At 52.2% G+C, this 16,168-nt stretch overlaps 2 protein-coding genes and 1 non-coding gene across 5 annotated transcripts in view; 1 reads left to right on the top strand and 2 right to left on the bottom strand.

Moving 5' to 3' along the window:
• Eif2b1 (eukaryotic translation initiation factor 2B subunit alpha) overlaps nucleotides 1–1,833 on the top strand; it is a 9,488-nt gene extending 7,655 nt beyond the window's left edge. Inside the window, exons 6-7 of one of the 3 annotated variants that reach the window (XM_004635870.3) lie at nucleotides 100–366; nucleotides 884–1,833. In XM_004635870.3, the coding sequence (XP_004635927.2) occupies nucleotides 100–366; nucleotides 884–1,048 (432 nt within the window). In that variant the 3' untranslated portion in view covers nucleotides 1,049–1,833. Of the gene's footprint in view, nucleotides 1–12; nucleotides 367–883 lie in introns of all 3 variants that reach the window. The other 2 variants (XM_023720623.1, XM_023720624.1) reach the window with 2 other exon arrangements.
• Nucleotides 1,834–1,929: 96 nt separating this feature from the next.
• Nucleotides 1,930–16,168, bottom strand: Ddx55 (DEAD-box helicase 55). Its single transcript, XM_004635871.2, has 14 exons — nucleotides 16,038–16,168; nucleotides 12,264–12,314; nucleotides 12,097–12,183; nucleotides 11,366–11,457; nucleotides 11,227–11,289; nucleotides 10,630–10,779; nucleotides 9,502–9,691; nucleotides 7,871–7,953; nucleotides 6,046–6,177; nucleotides 5,309–5,401; nucleotides 4,163–4,277; nucleotides 3,634–3,802; nucleotides 3,076–3,368; nucleotides 1,930–2,566 (listed from the first exon to the last, which is right to left on the bottom strand). The coding sequence occupies exons 1-14, from the start codon at nucleotides 16,143–16,145 to the stop codon at nucleotides 2,396–2,398; spliced, it is 1,797 nt and encodes a 598-aa protein (XP_004635928.1). The 5' UTR covers nucleotides 16,146–16,168; the 3' UTR covers nucleotides 1,930–2,395.
• Nucleotides 2,777–2,876, bottom strand: LOC111818010. The gene has a single exon (XR_002822092.1). It is a non-coding gene; the product is annotated as a small nucleolar RNA U13 (small nucleolar RNA).

Genomic DNA, 16,168 nt, shown 5'->3' on the forward strand with positions numbered 1-16,168 from the left:
TACTCCAGAGTGGTCCTGCGAGTCCTGGAAGCAGCTGTGGCAGCCAAGAAGCGCTTCCACGTGTACATCACAGAGTCCCAGCCCGACCTGTCAGGTAAGAAAATGGCTAAAGCCCTCTGCCACCTCAATGTCCCTGTCACTGTGGTGCTGGATGCTGCTGTTGGCTACATCATGGAGAAGGCAGATCTGGTCATCGTGGGCGCAGAAGGTGTGGTTGAGAACGGAGGCATCATTAACAAGATTGGGACCAACCAAATGGCCGTGTGCGCCAAGGCACAGAACAAGCCCTTCTATGTGGTTGCAGAAAGCTTCAAGTTCGTGCGGCTCTTCCCACTGAACCAGCAGGACGTGCCCGATAAGTTCAAGGCAAGTTCAACTCAGGCAGTAGTGCTGAGTCCCTGCAGAACTGCAGTCCTCAGAAAGTTCATTTCCTACTGCCATTTTCGGCCACACATGGGATAAGTTCCTCATGATAAGAGCAGCACCCTTTGCATGCTGTGTGAGATATGGAGGTTGGTGATTCAGTCCCTGCTTTGTCACCAGCTGACTGGGCTCGGCACCCAATGCCACCACCACAAACTGATCACAGCCCTGTCTTGTCAGTGTCCATTGAACCTGAGGTTCCTTAGCTGTAGCATGGGGTCACATCTGACGTGAGGCCTGTGTCTACACAAAGGGTGTGGCCTAGCATCTGGCACACAAAGGGCTCTCCAGGTCCAGGGGCACTCCAGGGGGCACCAGCTCTGCTGTGTCCTCAGCTGCATCTGCCATGTGGCCAGAGGCTGGGTACTCTCCCACAGCAGCTACCTCCCCACTCTGTGGCCGGGGCCAGGCCCTGCCCGGTGGGACCAGAGCAGTCGACGCAGGCTTCTTCTCTCTGCAGTACAAGGCAGACACCCTGAAGTCTGTGCAAGCCGAGCAGGACCTGAAGGAAGAGCACCCGTGGGTGGACTACACCTCCCCTTCCCTGATCACCCTGCTGTTCACAGACCTGGGTGTGCTCACGCCCTCGGCGGTCAGCGACGAGCTCATCAAGCTCTACCTCTAGCTGCGCCCTGCCACCCAGCCAAACTGGCTCATTTTTAACAGACATTGTGGACAGTTTCTACATCATTAATACTGGAGTATCTTTTATTCACAGCTCGGTCCCACCTAAGATTTGTTCTAAAACCAAACCTAAACTTGCTTAATTTCCATAAACTTGCAGTTACTGTCCATTTCGAGAAACCCATTAGACTGTAGACTCCCTGGCTGACAAAAGCCTGTGTGTCCCCCAGCACATTTCACTAGCTTAAAGTGTCCACAGAAGTGACGCGCTGCAGGCAGGTGCCCCCTCCACAGTCGGCACCTCTGGCGCAGTAACAGCAGCTGGCCAGGGGCCTACACTTGTGCCTCACGTGAAGGCAGGAGACGAGCCTCGAGGAGCCTGCAGCAGGGCCAGCCACAATGCAGGCTGTGAGACACGCGAGGCCTGCAGGGCGAGGTTCACTGCTCCTCCAGGAGTACTTGGAAACCTAGACTGTGTCTGTAAAAGATAGGAATTTCCTATCTTTAGGTTGGGTCCTCAACACCTTTTTAAAATTATACTTGTGAACAGATTATCTTTACAAATAAATTGTATGGAAGGATTTGCTACAGTGTCAACTCAGTACTGAGCTCTCTCCAGGCTCTAGACGTTGGCCTTGGTACAAACACTCACCAGCGGCCTCCATTGGGCCGTGCATAGGAAGGTGTGTGGTTCATCCCCAGGAGGACTGCGCTGGGGCAGTCCACAACGTTCCCCTGGCCGGGTGTGGTGGCACACACCTATCATCCCAGCATTCCAGAGGCTGAGGCAGGAGGATCACTATCAGTTCAAAGCCAGCATGGCTACACAGCGAACTCAAAGTCAGCCTGAACTGCACAGCAAACTCTCAAGGAAAGGAAAACACAAAACCTTGCATGTGCGCTACTCTGTAGGTGTTTTGTGCAGGGGGCTGAGGGTCAAGTGAGGCCCAGGAGATTAGTATATGGCAGTATCTTACGTGGAATGGCGTAAGGAAATCATGGGAAAAGTGCCCTTTAATTTAGGTGACCAGAGACTGGGTCCACGTGGTGGCCCGCGCCTGTAATCCCAGCTCTTGGGAGGCTGTAAACAGGTGGATCACTATGAGTCCGATTAGTAGTGAGACCCTCAATATCCTGCACACCCTTCCCTAAAACAAAACAAAAATAAAAAAATAGAAAAAAATTAGGTGACCATCGGTCACTTTCCATCTCCTCCTCAGCTGTCCTCAGATCTGACAGTTTTATACAGCAGTCACCCAGGTAGAGGTGCTGTGGCCCGTCTGCAGGGGCTGCTGCTCTCCGCTGTCTCCTGAAGCTCTGGTCCGCATCAAAGCCCACGGCACTGGGATCAGCAGTCATCCTCGGACAGGCCAGGCTCTGCTGTGCTGGTTGCTCTTTTGCGGCTCATCAGCAAGCTCTTCTCAAATTCATCTTCAGTAATTTTGCCTTTCTTAAGCCTTTTCAAAAGTCTTGTGTCATTAAGAAGTTCCTCCATGTCCTCCTCTTCGACGTCAGATCCCTGTGTGCAGGAGAAGCCAACAGACTGAATCTCGCCACCGTGCACCGGTGCTGCAGCAGCACGGTCCGGTTCCTCAATCTAGCCATGGCCCAGCCCCTGGGGTTGCCCCACCCGTCCGTCAGCACAATACGGAAATCCTGCAGGATTTCCTTCCCTACTCCAAGATTCTATCTACTTCAGTAATTTTTTTTTTTTTTTTTTTTTGTTACATGTCAGACGGGTAATGTGCCCACGTCATAACAAGGTTCGAGGGAAGCACACCTCATGCATAAGGCATGAACACCCAATCAGCATGCTCATGAACCGTGCTTCAGTAATGTCTGTTGTTTTTTTATTTTGAGACAGGGTCTCGCTATGCAGTTCAGGCTGGCCTTGAATTTGCTATGTAGCCCAGGCTGGCCTTGAACTCACAGTGATTATCCTGTCTCAGCCTCCTGAGTGCTGGGATGATAGGTATGCACCACCCCCAACTTGTTCTGAATTTAACCAAAAAAAACTGCGAAGTTTACCTCTTCTCTTTTTCTTTTCTCATTCATTTTTTTCTTCCTTTCCTTTTTGGCTTTCTGCTTTGACCAAGCTTTATTTCTTATGAATTTCCTTCTCCCTTCATTTTCTGTTTTATCTTTTCCTTGCTGCTCCAGTAGTTTCTGCCTCTGCTTCTCCCTGGCTTTGTCTTTAAATGGAATCATGTCTGTGTTAACATCCACAGGCACGAAATCTGGAAACTGCTTGCCTTTGAGCTCTGGCATCCTGGGCATCCTCAGCAGCGCAAAACCTCGAGCAAGACTAGCAAAATCAAGATCTAATTAAACCAAAATATCAGAGTTAGCACACCCGAAAGATGGTGCAGGAATCCACAGTGGTAGGTTCCTCAAAATTGAATCTTTTCTAACTTTATGGGTTTGTTTTAATACTAAAATTAATTCCATTTCTACCAAGTAAAAAGGAACCAGCAGCCACTGGTCAGTCTGTGTCAACTCAAAGCTTGGGAAAACATCCTCTGAAAATGTTTAAGAACATCAGTGAACGCTACCTTGAACAGCCACGAGAGGCAAACTCTGACTCACCCTTCAGCCGGAAGATGAGACTGCACTCGTGCTTGGCGTAGGCCTGGACGTGGGACACGAAAGCCCGCATGCCCTTCTCAAACATGGCTCTGTCAGCCAGGGCCAGCGCCTTGAGCTTTGGCAGCAGGTCCACCACGTTCCCCTGGGGCCGCGTCTCCTGCAGTGGGCACTGCACAGGGCACACATTCGCTACCTTCCTCTCCCACACCCCGTGCAAACCCCCAGCATGCCCTGCCTGGCCTGCACCCAGAAAACGGCAAAACAAAGCCCATACCCAGCCCTAGCATTTCCCTTAAAGTATTTTAAATAAAACTTGAAAATGCAGTTTCTCGGGCCAGGGAAATAGCTCAGCAGCATAAGTGCCTGCCTGGCAAGTGCAAGGTCCAGAGTCTGATCCCTGGTACCAAAATTTATCAGCATGACCCTCACCTGGCCCCGCAGCAGCTGCCACCTAGGGCCGTGCACCTCAGTGAGCCATCCCAACAGCTGGAGAAGGAAGGGCTGTTCCATGCGGGGCGAGGAGCCTTACTCTTTGGTTGATGGCGAGGAAACTGACGTAGGCCTCCTCCATGGGCAGCAGAAACACGAGGGCACTGCCGCTGTGGCCTATACGGGCTGTGCGGCCACAGCGATGCACGAAGGCGCTGTGGGAACATGGGCAGGTGGGGCCAGCGCCTGTGGGACCACCAGCCCCTCAGCTAACTGCTGCCCCAGCCACCGCCCAGAAGGAGAAACAGGACAGCTGCAAGAAACAGACACTGGGGACAGACAGGACTCCAGGAAAGCTGTTTATTTGCAAGTCAAGAGTCCAGCCTGAGTGCCATCCACCTTTCTCTAATCAGACAAGAACAATGGAAAGATAAAAACAAAGGACCTTTCAATCTCCGGTTCCGCCCAAAAAAAAAAAAAAAAAAAAAAAAGAGAAAAACAAAGGACCTCATAAGTGCTCATTACCAGGGCAGGGGGGCACACAGGTACTCCCCTACATTTGGAAGCCCACTGTTATGGCTTGTATCTAGTTGTCCCCCAAAGCCTCATGTAAATCATGTGGCAGTCACCTTTTGAGGGGCAGCGTGTGGCTCCAGGGGCGTGGCCAGAGGACCAGGGTGGGCCCGAGGGGCGGAGCCAGAGAGGCATGACCTGTTAAACTGGCTAGTTTGTGCTTTCTCAGAGAGGTGGAGTGGGTTGTCCTAGACAGGCAGCGCCCCAGCCTCTCCTCCAGTGTCTTGAAACCTCCAGTAACTGAGCTAAATAAACCTTTCCAGGGGCCGGGGAGATGGCTCAGTAGAATAAGCGCTTCCCTGGCAAGCGCAAGGGCCTGAGTTCAATCCCTGGTTCCACCAAAAAAAACCCTTTCCTTCCCTCATTTTGAGTGTTGGGTATTTGTCCCAGCAACTAGAGAAGAGGAACTAAGATACCCATCTTAGGAACATGTGCTTTCTTTGGGGAAAATCAGTGCAATTTCCACATCTAGCATCTTATTTGTTTTCATCTAAGCATCTATTGTCCATTTCTGCAGCAACTTTGAGTTTCTGGAAGTAGCTTTTATTGCTGCAATAGGACCCTCCCACCCCTGGAACTGGCCTGTTCCCTACTTTCACCATGGAAAGCAGTGCTTTGAACAATCTAGGTTGCTACCTTCCTATCGACCTGGGCCCCTCGCCCTGGCACCTACCTCGCATTGCTGGGAGGGTCATACTGCAAAACCCAGTGGACCTCCGGAACGTCGATTCCCCGGGCCATCACATCGGTGCACACCAAAACCCCGCTGCAAGAGGAGAAAGCAGCTGACTAGGAGGGCGCCACCTCTGTGCCCTTCGAGGTCCCTGCTGCGGCAAGGCTCCGTTCTGACTGATGGCAATATTTCCGTTTTTGTACTGTCCCAAGAATCTCAAAGGCTTTGCAAGTTCCCCACTAAGCGGGCAGTGCAGGAGACAGTGAAAGATGTTTTAATTCATGTGTTTCCACTGGACAAACAACGGAGCGGTGGCAGGCCTAACTTTGCTTTCATTATGTGCCTGAGGAAACACAGCTATCTGTGTCACTGGATCCCCCAGAGGCCTTCTGTGTGACCAAATTGTGATTAGTAGGAAATGATTATTTTAACAACCAAAAACAAGCTGTGGTCACCAGTACCCCCAGTTCCCTGCTGCATGGCCACCTAGAGATGGTTTCATCCAGGGGCACACACTGACCAAAACCTCCACTGGCCGGACCGCAGAGCCATGTGCTCCTGTCCTCAAAAGATCTACAGTGACAGAAGTGGCCCAGAGCACAGCGTGCTACAGTGGGACTGGGGGCTCCACTCCTACAGAGACAACGCGAAAGAGGGCGTGAGGTAAAGGAGGCTCCTCGGGGACATGGCCCATCTGGCACCAGAAAAGGGGCAGTGTCTCAAGCGAAGCCACTCACCTCTGCAACTTGCGAAAGTCCAGGAAAATCTTATTGCGCTTGTACTTCATCTTCCCATGAATGCACATGATCCTCACGCCCTTCACCAGGGCCTCCAGGGCCTTCCCGTAGTACTCGACACAGGCGCAAGTGCTGCAGGAGGACAGGGCTCAGTCCTACAGCTGGGAAGGGGCAGCCAGCAACAGGTGCAGGCGAGGACTGATGGCAGAGCCTCTTGGGAGAAAGGAGTGGGATGGGGTGGAATGACCACAGAGACAGCCATAGCTAAGCTCCAAGCCAGAGATCCTCTCAGCCAATGAAAGGCCAAGCTTTTGGCAAAATCCCTTAAGCATGAGTCAAAACTCTGAGGAGGTGCCACTGTCTAAAGGATTCGCCTGGGTGCGGTGGCACATGCCTGTAATCCAGCCTGACCTATGTAGTGAGATCCTATCTCAAAAAGCTAAAAGATGTCAAGAATATTCCTGCTTTTCTCATGGAAAAACACTCTTTGCTCAATTAGCAGGACTCATAAGAGGTCTGACCAAGTACATCCTCTCTCCCAGACCTCCAATGGGGTGATTCCACCAAAGGCACAGGAGGGCTGGAGCAAGGTCACCTCGCAGAGACTCCTGGAGAAATGGCCCAGGTCGGGGCACTCAGCTTTGCTTTAGATATCTGAGCAGTTTACCTGGCAACCTGTTCCTAAATCTACAGCAGAAGGAAGCCACACCCTTCTGCAGTTGAAGGAAACGAAGCACACCGAGGGGGAATGTGAGTCCCCACCACAGGCTGAGGGATTCCAAACCCGACTCCTGTGCTGGGCAGACGACTGTTATTCTTTGCTGTTTTCCGCAAGACAGTGAGCATACATTAAGGTGGTGGCCACAACCCTTAGTTCTTTTTCTAAGTACTTGTTCGCAGTACATAATGCAATATCCCCTGACAGCCCAGGTCTTAAAAGCAGTCTGAAGGGCTTGGAAATCAGTTTCATAGTCTCAGCCGGCCTTTCAACAGTTCAGTATAACAGAAAACAACAGAATGCACCCCTCAAGCACAGCGCAATTGTGCGGCCTTTGCTTCATCTGTGTGTGCGTGCGTGCACACCTGTGAGTCGCCTACTTTTCCTTCTTCCTGGGGGTCAGGGCCCACACAGCTAGTGCATTTTACTGGTAGACAGGTGGATGGGAATACACATAAAAAACCTGACAGTGCCAAAAATCAACACAGGTGCCAGGCATGGTGGCGCACGCCTTTAATCCCAGCACTCAGGAGGCTAAGGCAGGAGGATCGTTGTGAGTTTGGGACCAGCCTGAGCTACAAAGTGAGCTCAAGAGCAGCCTGCACTGCATAGACCCTGTCTCAAAGACAGCAACAACAACAACAACAAAAGGGCACCAGATGGATCTGGAGGAGGGGGAACAACCCAGCCCAAGAATGTGCATGATGCTCCTCGCTTTGTGACCACAGGAAACCATACAAGGCAGATGTGGAGGGTGGCCCAACCACCTCCTTCAGCTGAAGTTGGCAAGTGCAAGACAGCTCCAGAGACAGCTTTTTGCCTTCTATCAAAAAGGCAGAGACACAGCTAGCAACATCCTCCCAGCTCCCCCATCACCTGCCTTCTATGTGGACACCAGGCGGCTCCTGGGAGTACAGAGACACACAGCAGGGCTGAGGCTGCCGCAGAGACGCAGCAACAGTGAATCCAAAGCCCTCTCCTCTGGGCCACAGGAGCTGGGCCTTCAGTAACCACAGCCAACACAGCCTGAGGCTCCCCTGCCTGGAACTAAGGTCCCAAGACTGCAGCCCCCCTCCACCGCCCCCGACTGGAATCCAGAGGGTTTACCTGAAAAAGACCAGGTGTTTTTCCTGTTTGTGATTCCGAAGAAAATGTATCAGCTGATTGAACTTTTCATCTGCCTTACACACCTACAAGGAAAAAGGAAAAATTTTAAAACATTTTTAAAAATCAGTAATCCCCACAGCTCTTTTCAGTGTCAGCTTCCATGTCACAAAATCCTGTCCTCCAGAACAGGACAGACTGATAATCAATGTACCTGGCTGCTGACTGTAAATGTAAATTAAGTCACAAGGTCATAAAACTCTGATCCCACACTCCTCAGTGACCTTGCTGGCCTCAGCTCCTCAGACCAAAGGCTGGTTCACAACAAGGGTCACCACCCGAGGCAAGCACAACCATCTGGAAAGGCAGGTCGCCACCCCAGGACCCGAGAGAGAGCCTGCTGTGTTTCTCCCACACTCACACTCCATCCCTGACAGAGACCACAGGCACAGCAGCAGCCCCCGGCAGAACGAAGGCTGCGTTTGCAGCGGCCCTCGCGCACTCACACAAGCACGGCAACAGCAGAAGGCCGCGGCGGCGCCTGCAGGGTCTCAGCACTGACTGTGCAGGGCACTTACTGTGTCCTGAGCACCACCCCGACCACCCCAGAAAGTGGCACGCACAGGCGCTGACAGTGCAGCTGCTCACTCCACACAGGACGAGCCACCATCAGTACCCAGAACCCCACACTGCGCAGTGTGCTGAGCCCTTCCCTCCCCTGGGACTGATCTGGGAACAACTCCCACTTCAGAAAAGTGCACGGGCTTTCCACGTGCTCTCCCAGCACGCACCCAAGGGGCCATGTCTGATCTTCAAGCTCCCACACGACCAGGATAGCAGCCTCCTCCACTGCCAATGCACACCACAGCACCCCGGTGTGCTGCCCGGGCTTCACACAGCCATGTCCAGGGCCTAAAGAGCCCATCCCAGAGTTGGGGAGGTCTCAATGCCACGTGAGCCCTGGCCAGGCCCAGCAATGGAGGAGGACACGGCACTGCTGGCCTCATGACTGAGCCATCAAACCCCCGCACCTGCCCACTGCCTCAAGAGGAAATGACAGCAAGGATTTGGCCACCACAGACCCAGATGGCTTGAGGGCGGGCAGGTCAGACACAACGTCTGCCACATCTCCTGCATGGTCTGTCAAACTGCACCCCAGCACCACCTGACTTCTCAGTGACCATGGCACTGCCTACTTCCACACACGTGATGCAGGTGTAGGGGCTGGGGAGACAGCTTGGTGGCCTAAGCGCCTGCCTGGCAAGCACAAGAACCTGGGCTTGATCTCTAGTACTGCATGCCATGCCAGCCCCGGCACCATGCTGACCACTCAAACCAGGTGTGGTGGCGCACGCCTGTAATCCCAGTGCCTGGGAGGCTGAGAACAGGACGCTCGCTTGGAGTCCAAGCTGCACAGTGAGACCCTGTGCCAAGTAAAGAAATAAATAAGGTTTAAAAAGATAGAATCATGACATGATACAAATGTCTGGTCTGCTGGGCTGAGAGGTTCCCAGTCGCTGTCCTAAGACATCGCTTATCTGTCATTCAGATGTTTCCAGCTCTGTCCCTCAGTGCTCTGCTACTCCCCAGTGCTCCCCAGGCGGCCCCGAGAACACCGGCCGCCCCAGACCCACCATGTAGTAGTTCCGCAGCCGCGAGGGTGTCTTCTGGGTGCTGCTGGCCGCCACCCCCTTCTCCTTCACTGAGATGCGCACAGGGTTGCGGAGCCCGGCGCGCACCAGGTTCTCTACCTCCTGCGTCTGTGTGGCCGAGAAAAGCCCTGTTCTCCTCTGCTTCGGCAGGAACTCCAGGATGGTGTTGATGCTGAGAAAAGACAAGCCTGCGCTCACGCCCTGGCCAACCAGCACTCAACACAGCCCCACATGGACATGCCAGCTGCTGGTGGAGCTTTCTAGGCCAGCCTGGGCTGCACAGTGAGTTCAAGGCCAGACTGCACTACTAACCAAGACCCTGTCTCAAAAAAGAAAAAAAGGAAAGAGAAATCAACAAAATAGTGTAACAGTAGTAGAAGTGAAATTACAGGAAGTGCAGTAGCGGAAAGGACTTGAAAGAAGTGAACACAAGAGCGAGCTTCTGAGACTAAACCCACCGTGCCTTACGCTGTGTGAATCCATTGCATGGTGTCTGAAGGAGATCCCCCCAAAAACTGTTTATTAAACAACAAAAATTTACGGGGCTGGTGAGATGGCTCAGTGGATTAAAGCGCCTACAGGCAGGTGCAGGGGCCATGGGTTCAATCCCAGGGCCTGCTGTGCCAGCCCCGTCCCAGGGCAGGCTGAGACAGCGATTAAGACTGGGCGTGGTGGCATGCAACTGTAATCCCAGCTCTTAGGAGGCTGTAAACAGGCAGATCACCGAGTCCGATCTAGTACCTGAACACCCTGTAGACGCTTCCCTAAAATACAGAAAAGTAAATAAATAATAAACAACAAAAACTTAAAGGAAAACACATTTTAAGATCAAAACTAGAGGGCCAGAGAGACAGCTCAGTGGAATAAGCAACTGCCTGGCAAGCATAAGATCATGAGTTTGATCCCTGGTACCGCCAAAAAAGAAGAAGAAAAAAAAAAAAAAGCTAGAATTGGAAGCAAATGATGACGGAGTCTGAAGGCCTGAGCTGCCTAATGATCTGAAACTCCAATGAGTGTGGAATGAAAGTAGTCCTGAAGCAGTACAGGGGCTCATTTTGCTTTCTCTGCCAGCACCACTGGCCCACATCCACGGAGCCTGAAATCCAGTACCTGGCCTCAAATCCCATGTCCAGAAGTCTGTCAGCTTCATCCAGCACCAGGACATCCAGGGCCCGCACGCAGCTGGCCAGATCCAAGCCCTCCGCCTTCCTGCGGAACATGTCCTCCAGGCGGCCCGGTGTCGCCACGATGATGTTCCCTCTTTGGGGAGAAACGTAACATTTGCCACGCGATCTGCAACTTGGGAGTACTGATGCCATATCACGTTTAAGCCAGAGATTTAGCTGAGTGGTGCAGCACCCGCCTGGCAAGGGTAGGTCCTGAGTGTGATTCCTAGTACCCCCGACTCCCTAAAAATCAATTCTCATAGTCCTCAAAGCCATCTAATCCCAGTGAGGAGGAAGAGGCCAGGGCACAGCATGCTGCTGTGGGGGCTGCGGGGTCAGGGCTGGGTTCCCAAACCAGAAGAGCAGCTGGGAAACGTGCACCTGGCAGCGGAAAGCAGCCAGCAGTGATCCTGGGAGCAGGGGCAGCCTGAAGGACATGCCTTGGGGGACAGCCCTGAGATGTCCCCGTGCTGGCCCATCCCACATCTAGGGTTCTGAGCCCACGGCAAAGCCAGCAAGGAGGCAGAGGAAGCAAGCTCACCCTTGTTGCTTGAACCTCTCAACATCTTCTCCAGGGTTTCTGCCTCCGATCCAAAGAATCTGGCTAAAATAGGAAGGGAACTGTGAGCAAGTCAGGCTGGACAGTGGCCCAGGGCAGTGGGGACCAGCACCCAACTCACCTGAGCTGGGGGAAGGGCTTCGTGAAATGCGTCAGGACCTCATCGATCTGAATGGCCAGCTCGCGCGTAGGGGTGATGATGATGGCGCCCACCTACCCACAGGGAAGGGAAGTGTGGCAGTGGGGTGGGGGACACAGCACAAGCCCGCACCCCTCTCTGGAGGACTGGTGTCCAGGGAAACAGCACTTGCTGGGCTTTCTCAGAGCACCAGGCTGCAGCAGTCATCAGCTGCTCTGAATTCCTATCACCTGTCATTATGCATGTGACCACTGAATAGTGAGCTTAGAACTGCTGCCCCTACAGGAAGCACGAGATCCAGTTTCTGCAGGTCTCTGGGCATATCTTCATCAATTAATCGGTGCCCTGTTTTACAGAGGTTTGGTTTAAACACACCTTATTTACTGTTTACCACTGATTTGTGACCACTGAACTTAGGACCAACAGCAGTATGACTCTTTGGACCTGAAAGAAGTTTATCTAACACACTTTCGGTACAAACAACATGAGGGGGGCAATTTCAACAGGAAAATCAGCAGGAAAAGCCCTAGAAATATAAAAAGCTATGCACTAAGCAGACTGTGAGAAGGGTCCCCACAAGAGCACGGGCTGACGTGGAAACACAAAACCCACTAATAATGAGACTCGACCGTTTACTTTTTTCAGTTTTGAGGGGCTCCTGGCCCAACTGTGAACCCTCTGATGACCAAGGGACAATCAGCTTAGTGACTCACCTGACTCTTCTTTAGCTTGTCTTCCCTTCTCAGAAGAATCTCCAGGATGGGGATGACAAAGGCAAGGGTTTTGCCACTACCTGTGATCTGCAACGGAGAGGTTTCAGTTTGCTCCCCACCCCCAGTTCCCTGCAAGGGACCATGGGACAGGCTGGGACAGCACTCACCGCTTCTGCAGCGACATCTTTGTTCTTCATGAACAGAGGGATGGTTGCAGACTGGGGAGAGATTGCGCAGCACTGGTTAAAGAATGTCACAAATTCATGGTGGCACCCAAGCCCCAGGGACAGCGTGTGACTGATGAGATCCTGAGTAACCAAGACACCTGGTACTGTGTTTGAAGGTGTCTTCCAGTTCTAGTGTCACAGAACAAGGACTCAAATACACTCTCCTGGTTGACATGCCACGGAGGGCCTCCAGGTCACACAAGAAGATGGTCCCTTTGGTGTCAGGGACCAAAGCAACTATAGCTGGAGCAGATGCGGGGCAGGCCCAGAGTCGCTCCCTCCAGGACTCTGCTCTTGGTCCCAAAGCCTGCACCTAGCATTCACAGCACGAATGCACTATTCCAGTACAGGCCAGATCTCCAGTGGTGACTTCTGTCACCTCTCCACCCAACAAAGGCTTGGAGATACCTTTCATGCATGGTGGCACACTGTCATTTCAGCACTCAGGAGGCTGAGGTAGGAACGTCACAAATTCGAGGCTAGCCTGAGCTACATGGAAAGACCCTATCTCAACTCAAGAAAACAAAACTCAGGTGAAAATGTGACTGGCCTCTTCCAGCTAGATTCCAGGGATACTGAAAAACATCCTACAGCGCCCAAGACAGGCCTAGAAGGAAGAGTTTTCTGCCCCAAATGTCAACGGTACCCAGGTGAGGACCCAGCTCTGCTGTCCAAAAGAAACATAATGTGAATCATATCTGTACTTTTTTTTTTTTTTTTTGGCAGAACCAGGGATTGAACTCAGGTCCTTGTGTTTACCATGGAAGCGCTTATTCTACTAAGCCATCTCCCGGCCCACTCCTGTACTTTTGAACTTCACTGTAACAAGTTGGCTTGGTGGTATAGGCCTGTATTTCCAGCCCTTGGGAGGCTGAAGCATGAGAACTGCCCAGTAGCAGGAGGACTGCCCCAGGTTCAAGCCCAGCTGGGCTGCATAGTGAGACGCAGTCTCAAAAAAAAAAAAAGTATAGTAGCTATAAAAAAAAAGCAAATGAAATTGTAATAATGTTATTTAACCCAATATATTTTTTTAATTTTTAAAAATTTTTTTCCATAGGGGGCTGTTGAGATGGCTCAGTGGTCTAAAGCACCTACTTAGAACAAGCCAAGCAAAGCATGGGGACTGCGGTTGAATCCCCCAGCACCACATGCCAACCAGCCCCGCCCCCTGGTGGGCTGAGCTGGCCACACACACACACACACACACACAAATAAAATTTAAAAAAAAATTTTTTCCATAATTTTATTGATAAACAAATAGCAATGAGACAGTTTCAAATCAAATCGGTAGGACAGTTTCAATAATTAACACACTGCACACATTCTTCTTAGTTAACCCAATACATTGAAAATATTGTTACTTTGGGCTGGGGAGATAGCTTGTCAGCCTAAGCACCTGCCTGGCAAGCACAAGGTTCTGAGTTTGGTTCCCAGTACTACAGGCCATGCCGGCCCCAAAACTGAGCATTGAGGTACATATTGTAATCCCAGTGCTGGGGAGGCTAAGCCAGGTGGATCACTACAAGTCAGTAGCAGGACCCTGTATCAAAAATAAAATAAAAAGGATGCCAAATAGCTCAGCTTAGGCAGACACAGGGGCTGGGACCAGCCCCGCCCCCAGGGCCCACTGACTGCGCCATGGTGTGACACACCTGTAATCCCAGCACGTGGGAGGCTATAAACAGGATGATCATTTGAGTCTGATCTACACAGTGAGACCCTGTATACCATGTACACCCTGTCATAAATACAATATATATATAAAACTTCAACATTTAATCAATATTATATAATTAATGAGATATTTTCTTTTTTCTTTTTCTTTGGTTTTATTTTGTTGGTACTGGGAATCGAATTCAGGACCTTGAACTTGCCAGGCAGCCACTATGCCACTGAACTACATACCCAGCCCTTTGGTTTTAGTTACAAGACAGAATTTCACTCTGTATCCCAGACTGGTCTCAAACACCTATTATATGCCAAGCTGGCCTTGAATTTACAGTCCTCCTGCCTCTGCCTCCAGAGCACCAAGACTGCAGGCACATGTCACTGTATATGGCTTTTTCCATTCCTTTAAAAGTTACTTGTAGGGCCAGGGAGATGGCTCAGTGGAATAAGCGCTTCCCTGGCAAGCACAAAGGCCTGAGTTCAATCCCCGGTTCCACCAAAAACAATAAATAAATAAAACAAAAAATAATAAAAAAAAATAAAAGTTACTTGTAGCACTGGTGGGTGAGGTAGCACATCTACCTCATATGGACACATCTAGGGCCAAGGGTGTTGGCCAGGCAACTGCAGACACCAAGCCCTAGGAATGCTGTGTGCACGACATTCCCAAAGCCTGATACACAGTGCTCCCAGTTTTTACCCCAACCCTGACTGGTCCCCCTTCCTATCCCACTGGGGACCACAGGGACATCTCAAACTCAGCATTCTGAAACAGAACTCTCAAAAAAAAAAAAAAAAAAATCCAAAATAAGCGGGCCAGGGAGATAACTGAGTAGAATCAAGGGCCTGAGTTCAATCCCCAGTTCCGCCAAAAATAAAAATAAAAAGGCAGCCTCCCCTCATCTTGGTAGAGGATCACAGCTAAGTACCCTCCATCCCTCTAGATCCCTCTTCCCTAACCCCACTCCAGCCCCTGGCGACCCTGGATCTGCTGTCTCCCTAGGTAGGCACTGCTCCCACCCTACTTCGGCCTGACGTCATCTCCGGTGACAGTGGCTGCCCCCTTGCTTCTCTTCTCCCTCCACAATGCATCCTCTCCACGCGCTGGGGCACCGCTGCCCTTCCTACCACCCCAGAGGGCTCCCACTCAGAGCCAAACCGGAGGCCGCGCAGGACCCAGCCCTGGCTTCTTTCTGCCCCCTCTTGTATCATTCAGGTCTCTTCCGGCGCCAAGCTCATCTCCAGTGGACCCCGAGGCGTGAGAATGGCTTTTCTCTCCGCCCACCACCATCCCAGAGGCTCAGCTCCGTGACACCCACCGGTGGAGGCGCCCCGCCAACGCGCCCATGAATCACGTCCGTCTCCGAGTGCTTCCCCTCTCAGTACCAGGAGAGACGACAGCATTCCTCCTGGTAGGTAGCTCCGGCTCTAGAAACAAGGCTCAGCCCTAGGTCCCGAGACCACAAAATCCGCGGAGTCTACATCACTCGCTACACATCAGCTGCTCAATAAACGCTTCCCGAGTAAGTGGGACCAGGACGCCTCGCTGCTTTCCCCACTTAATTTATTGGGCTTCCACGGTGCGCCCACCCTGTCTTATCTAATTCCCTGTGCGGCCGGGAATGCTGTCATCGTTTCTGTGACGGAACATGAAGCACAGAGAGGTTAAAAAGTCTTTGAGGGCTGGTGAGATGGCTCGGGGGTCTAAAGCACCTACTTGGAACAAGCTTAGCAAAGCACAGGGACCGCGGTTCAATCCCCCAGCACCACTTGCCAGCCGGCCCGCCCCCTGGTGGGCTGAGCTGGCCGCGCACACACTAAATAAATAAATAAATAAAAGTCTTTGAGGTCTCCCGGCGACAGCGGGCAGGGCCAGGATCCGAACCACGACCGGGTTCGGCCGCTGGAGACGTGGCCACGGCTGCGGCTTGGCGGGAGCAGCACCCCAGGCTTCGCGTCCTGGCTCGTCACCTACAGACCGCCACCCACGAAACAAGCGCCCGCCCGGCTCCCGGCCTCGCTCCCCTTCCGGCCGCGGTCAGGTACCTGCACCGGCGTCATGTGCGGGAAACCCAGCTCCCTCAGGGTATCCAGTACCCGCGGGTGCAGCTGCACCGGGAGCGACTCCCACGAGCCCTCAGTCACGTGCTCCATGGCACTCTCCGCTACCTCCGCCG

Source organism: Octodon degus, unplaced genomic scaffold (genome assembly GCF_000260255.1).
Source record: "Octodon degus isolate 3935 unplaced genomic scaffold, OctDeg1.0 scaffold00076, whole genome shotgun sequence".
NCBI lineage: Eukaryota > Metazoa > Chordata > Mammalia > Rodentia > Octodontidae > Octodon > Octodon degus.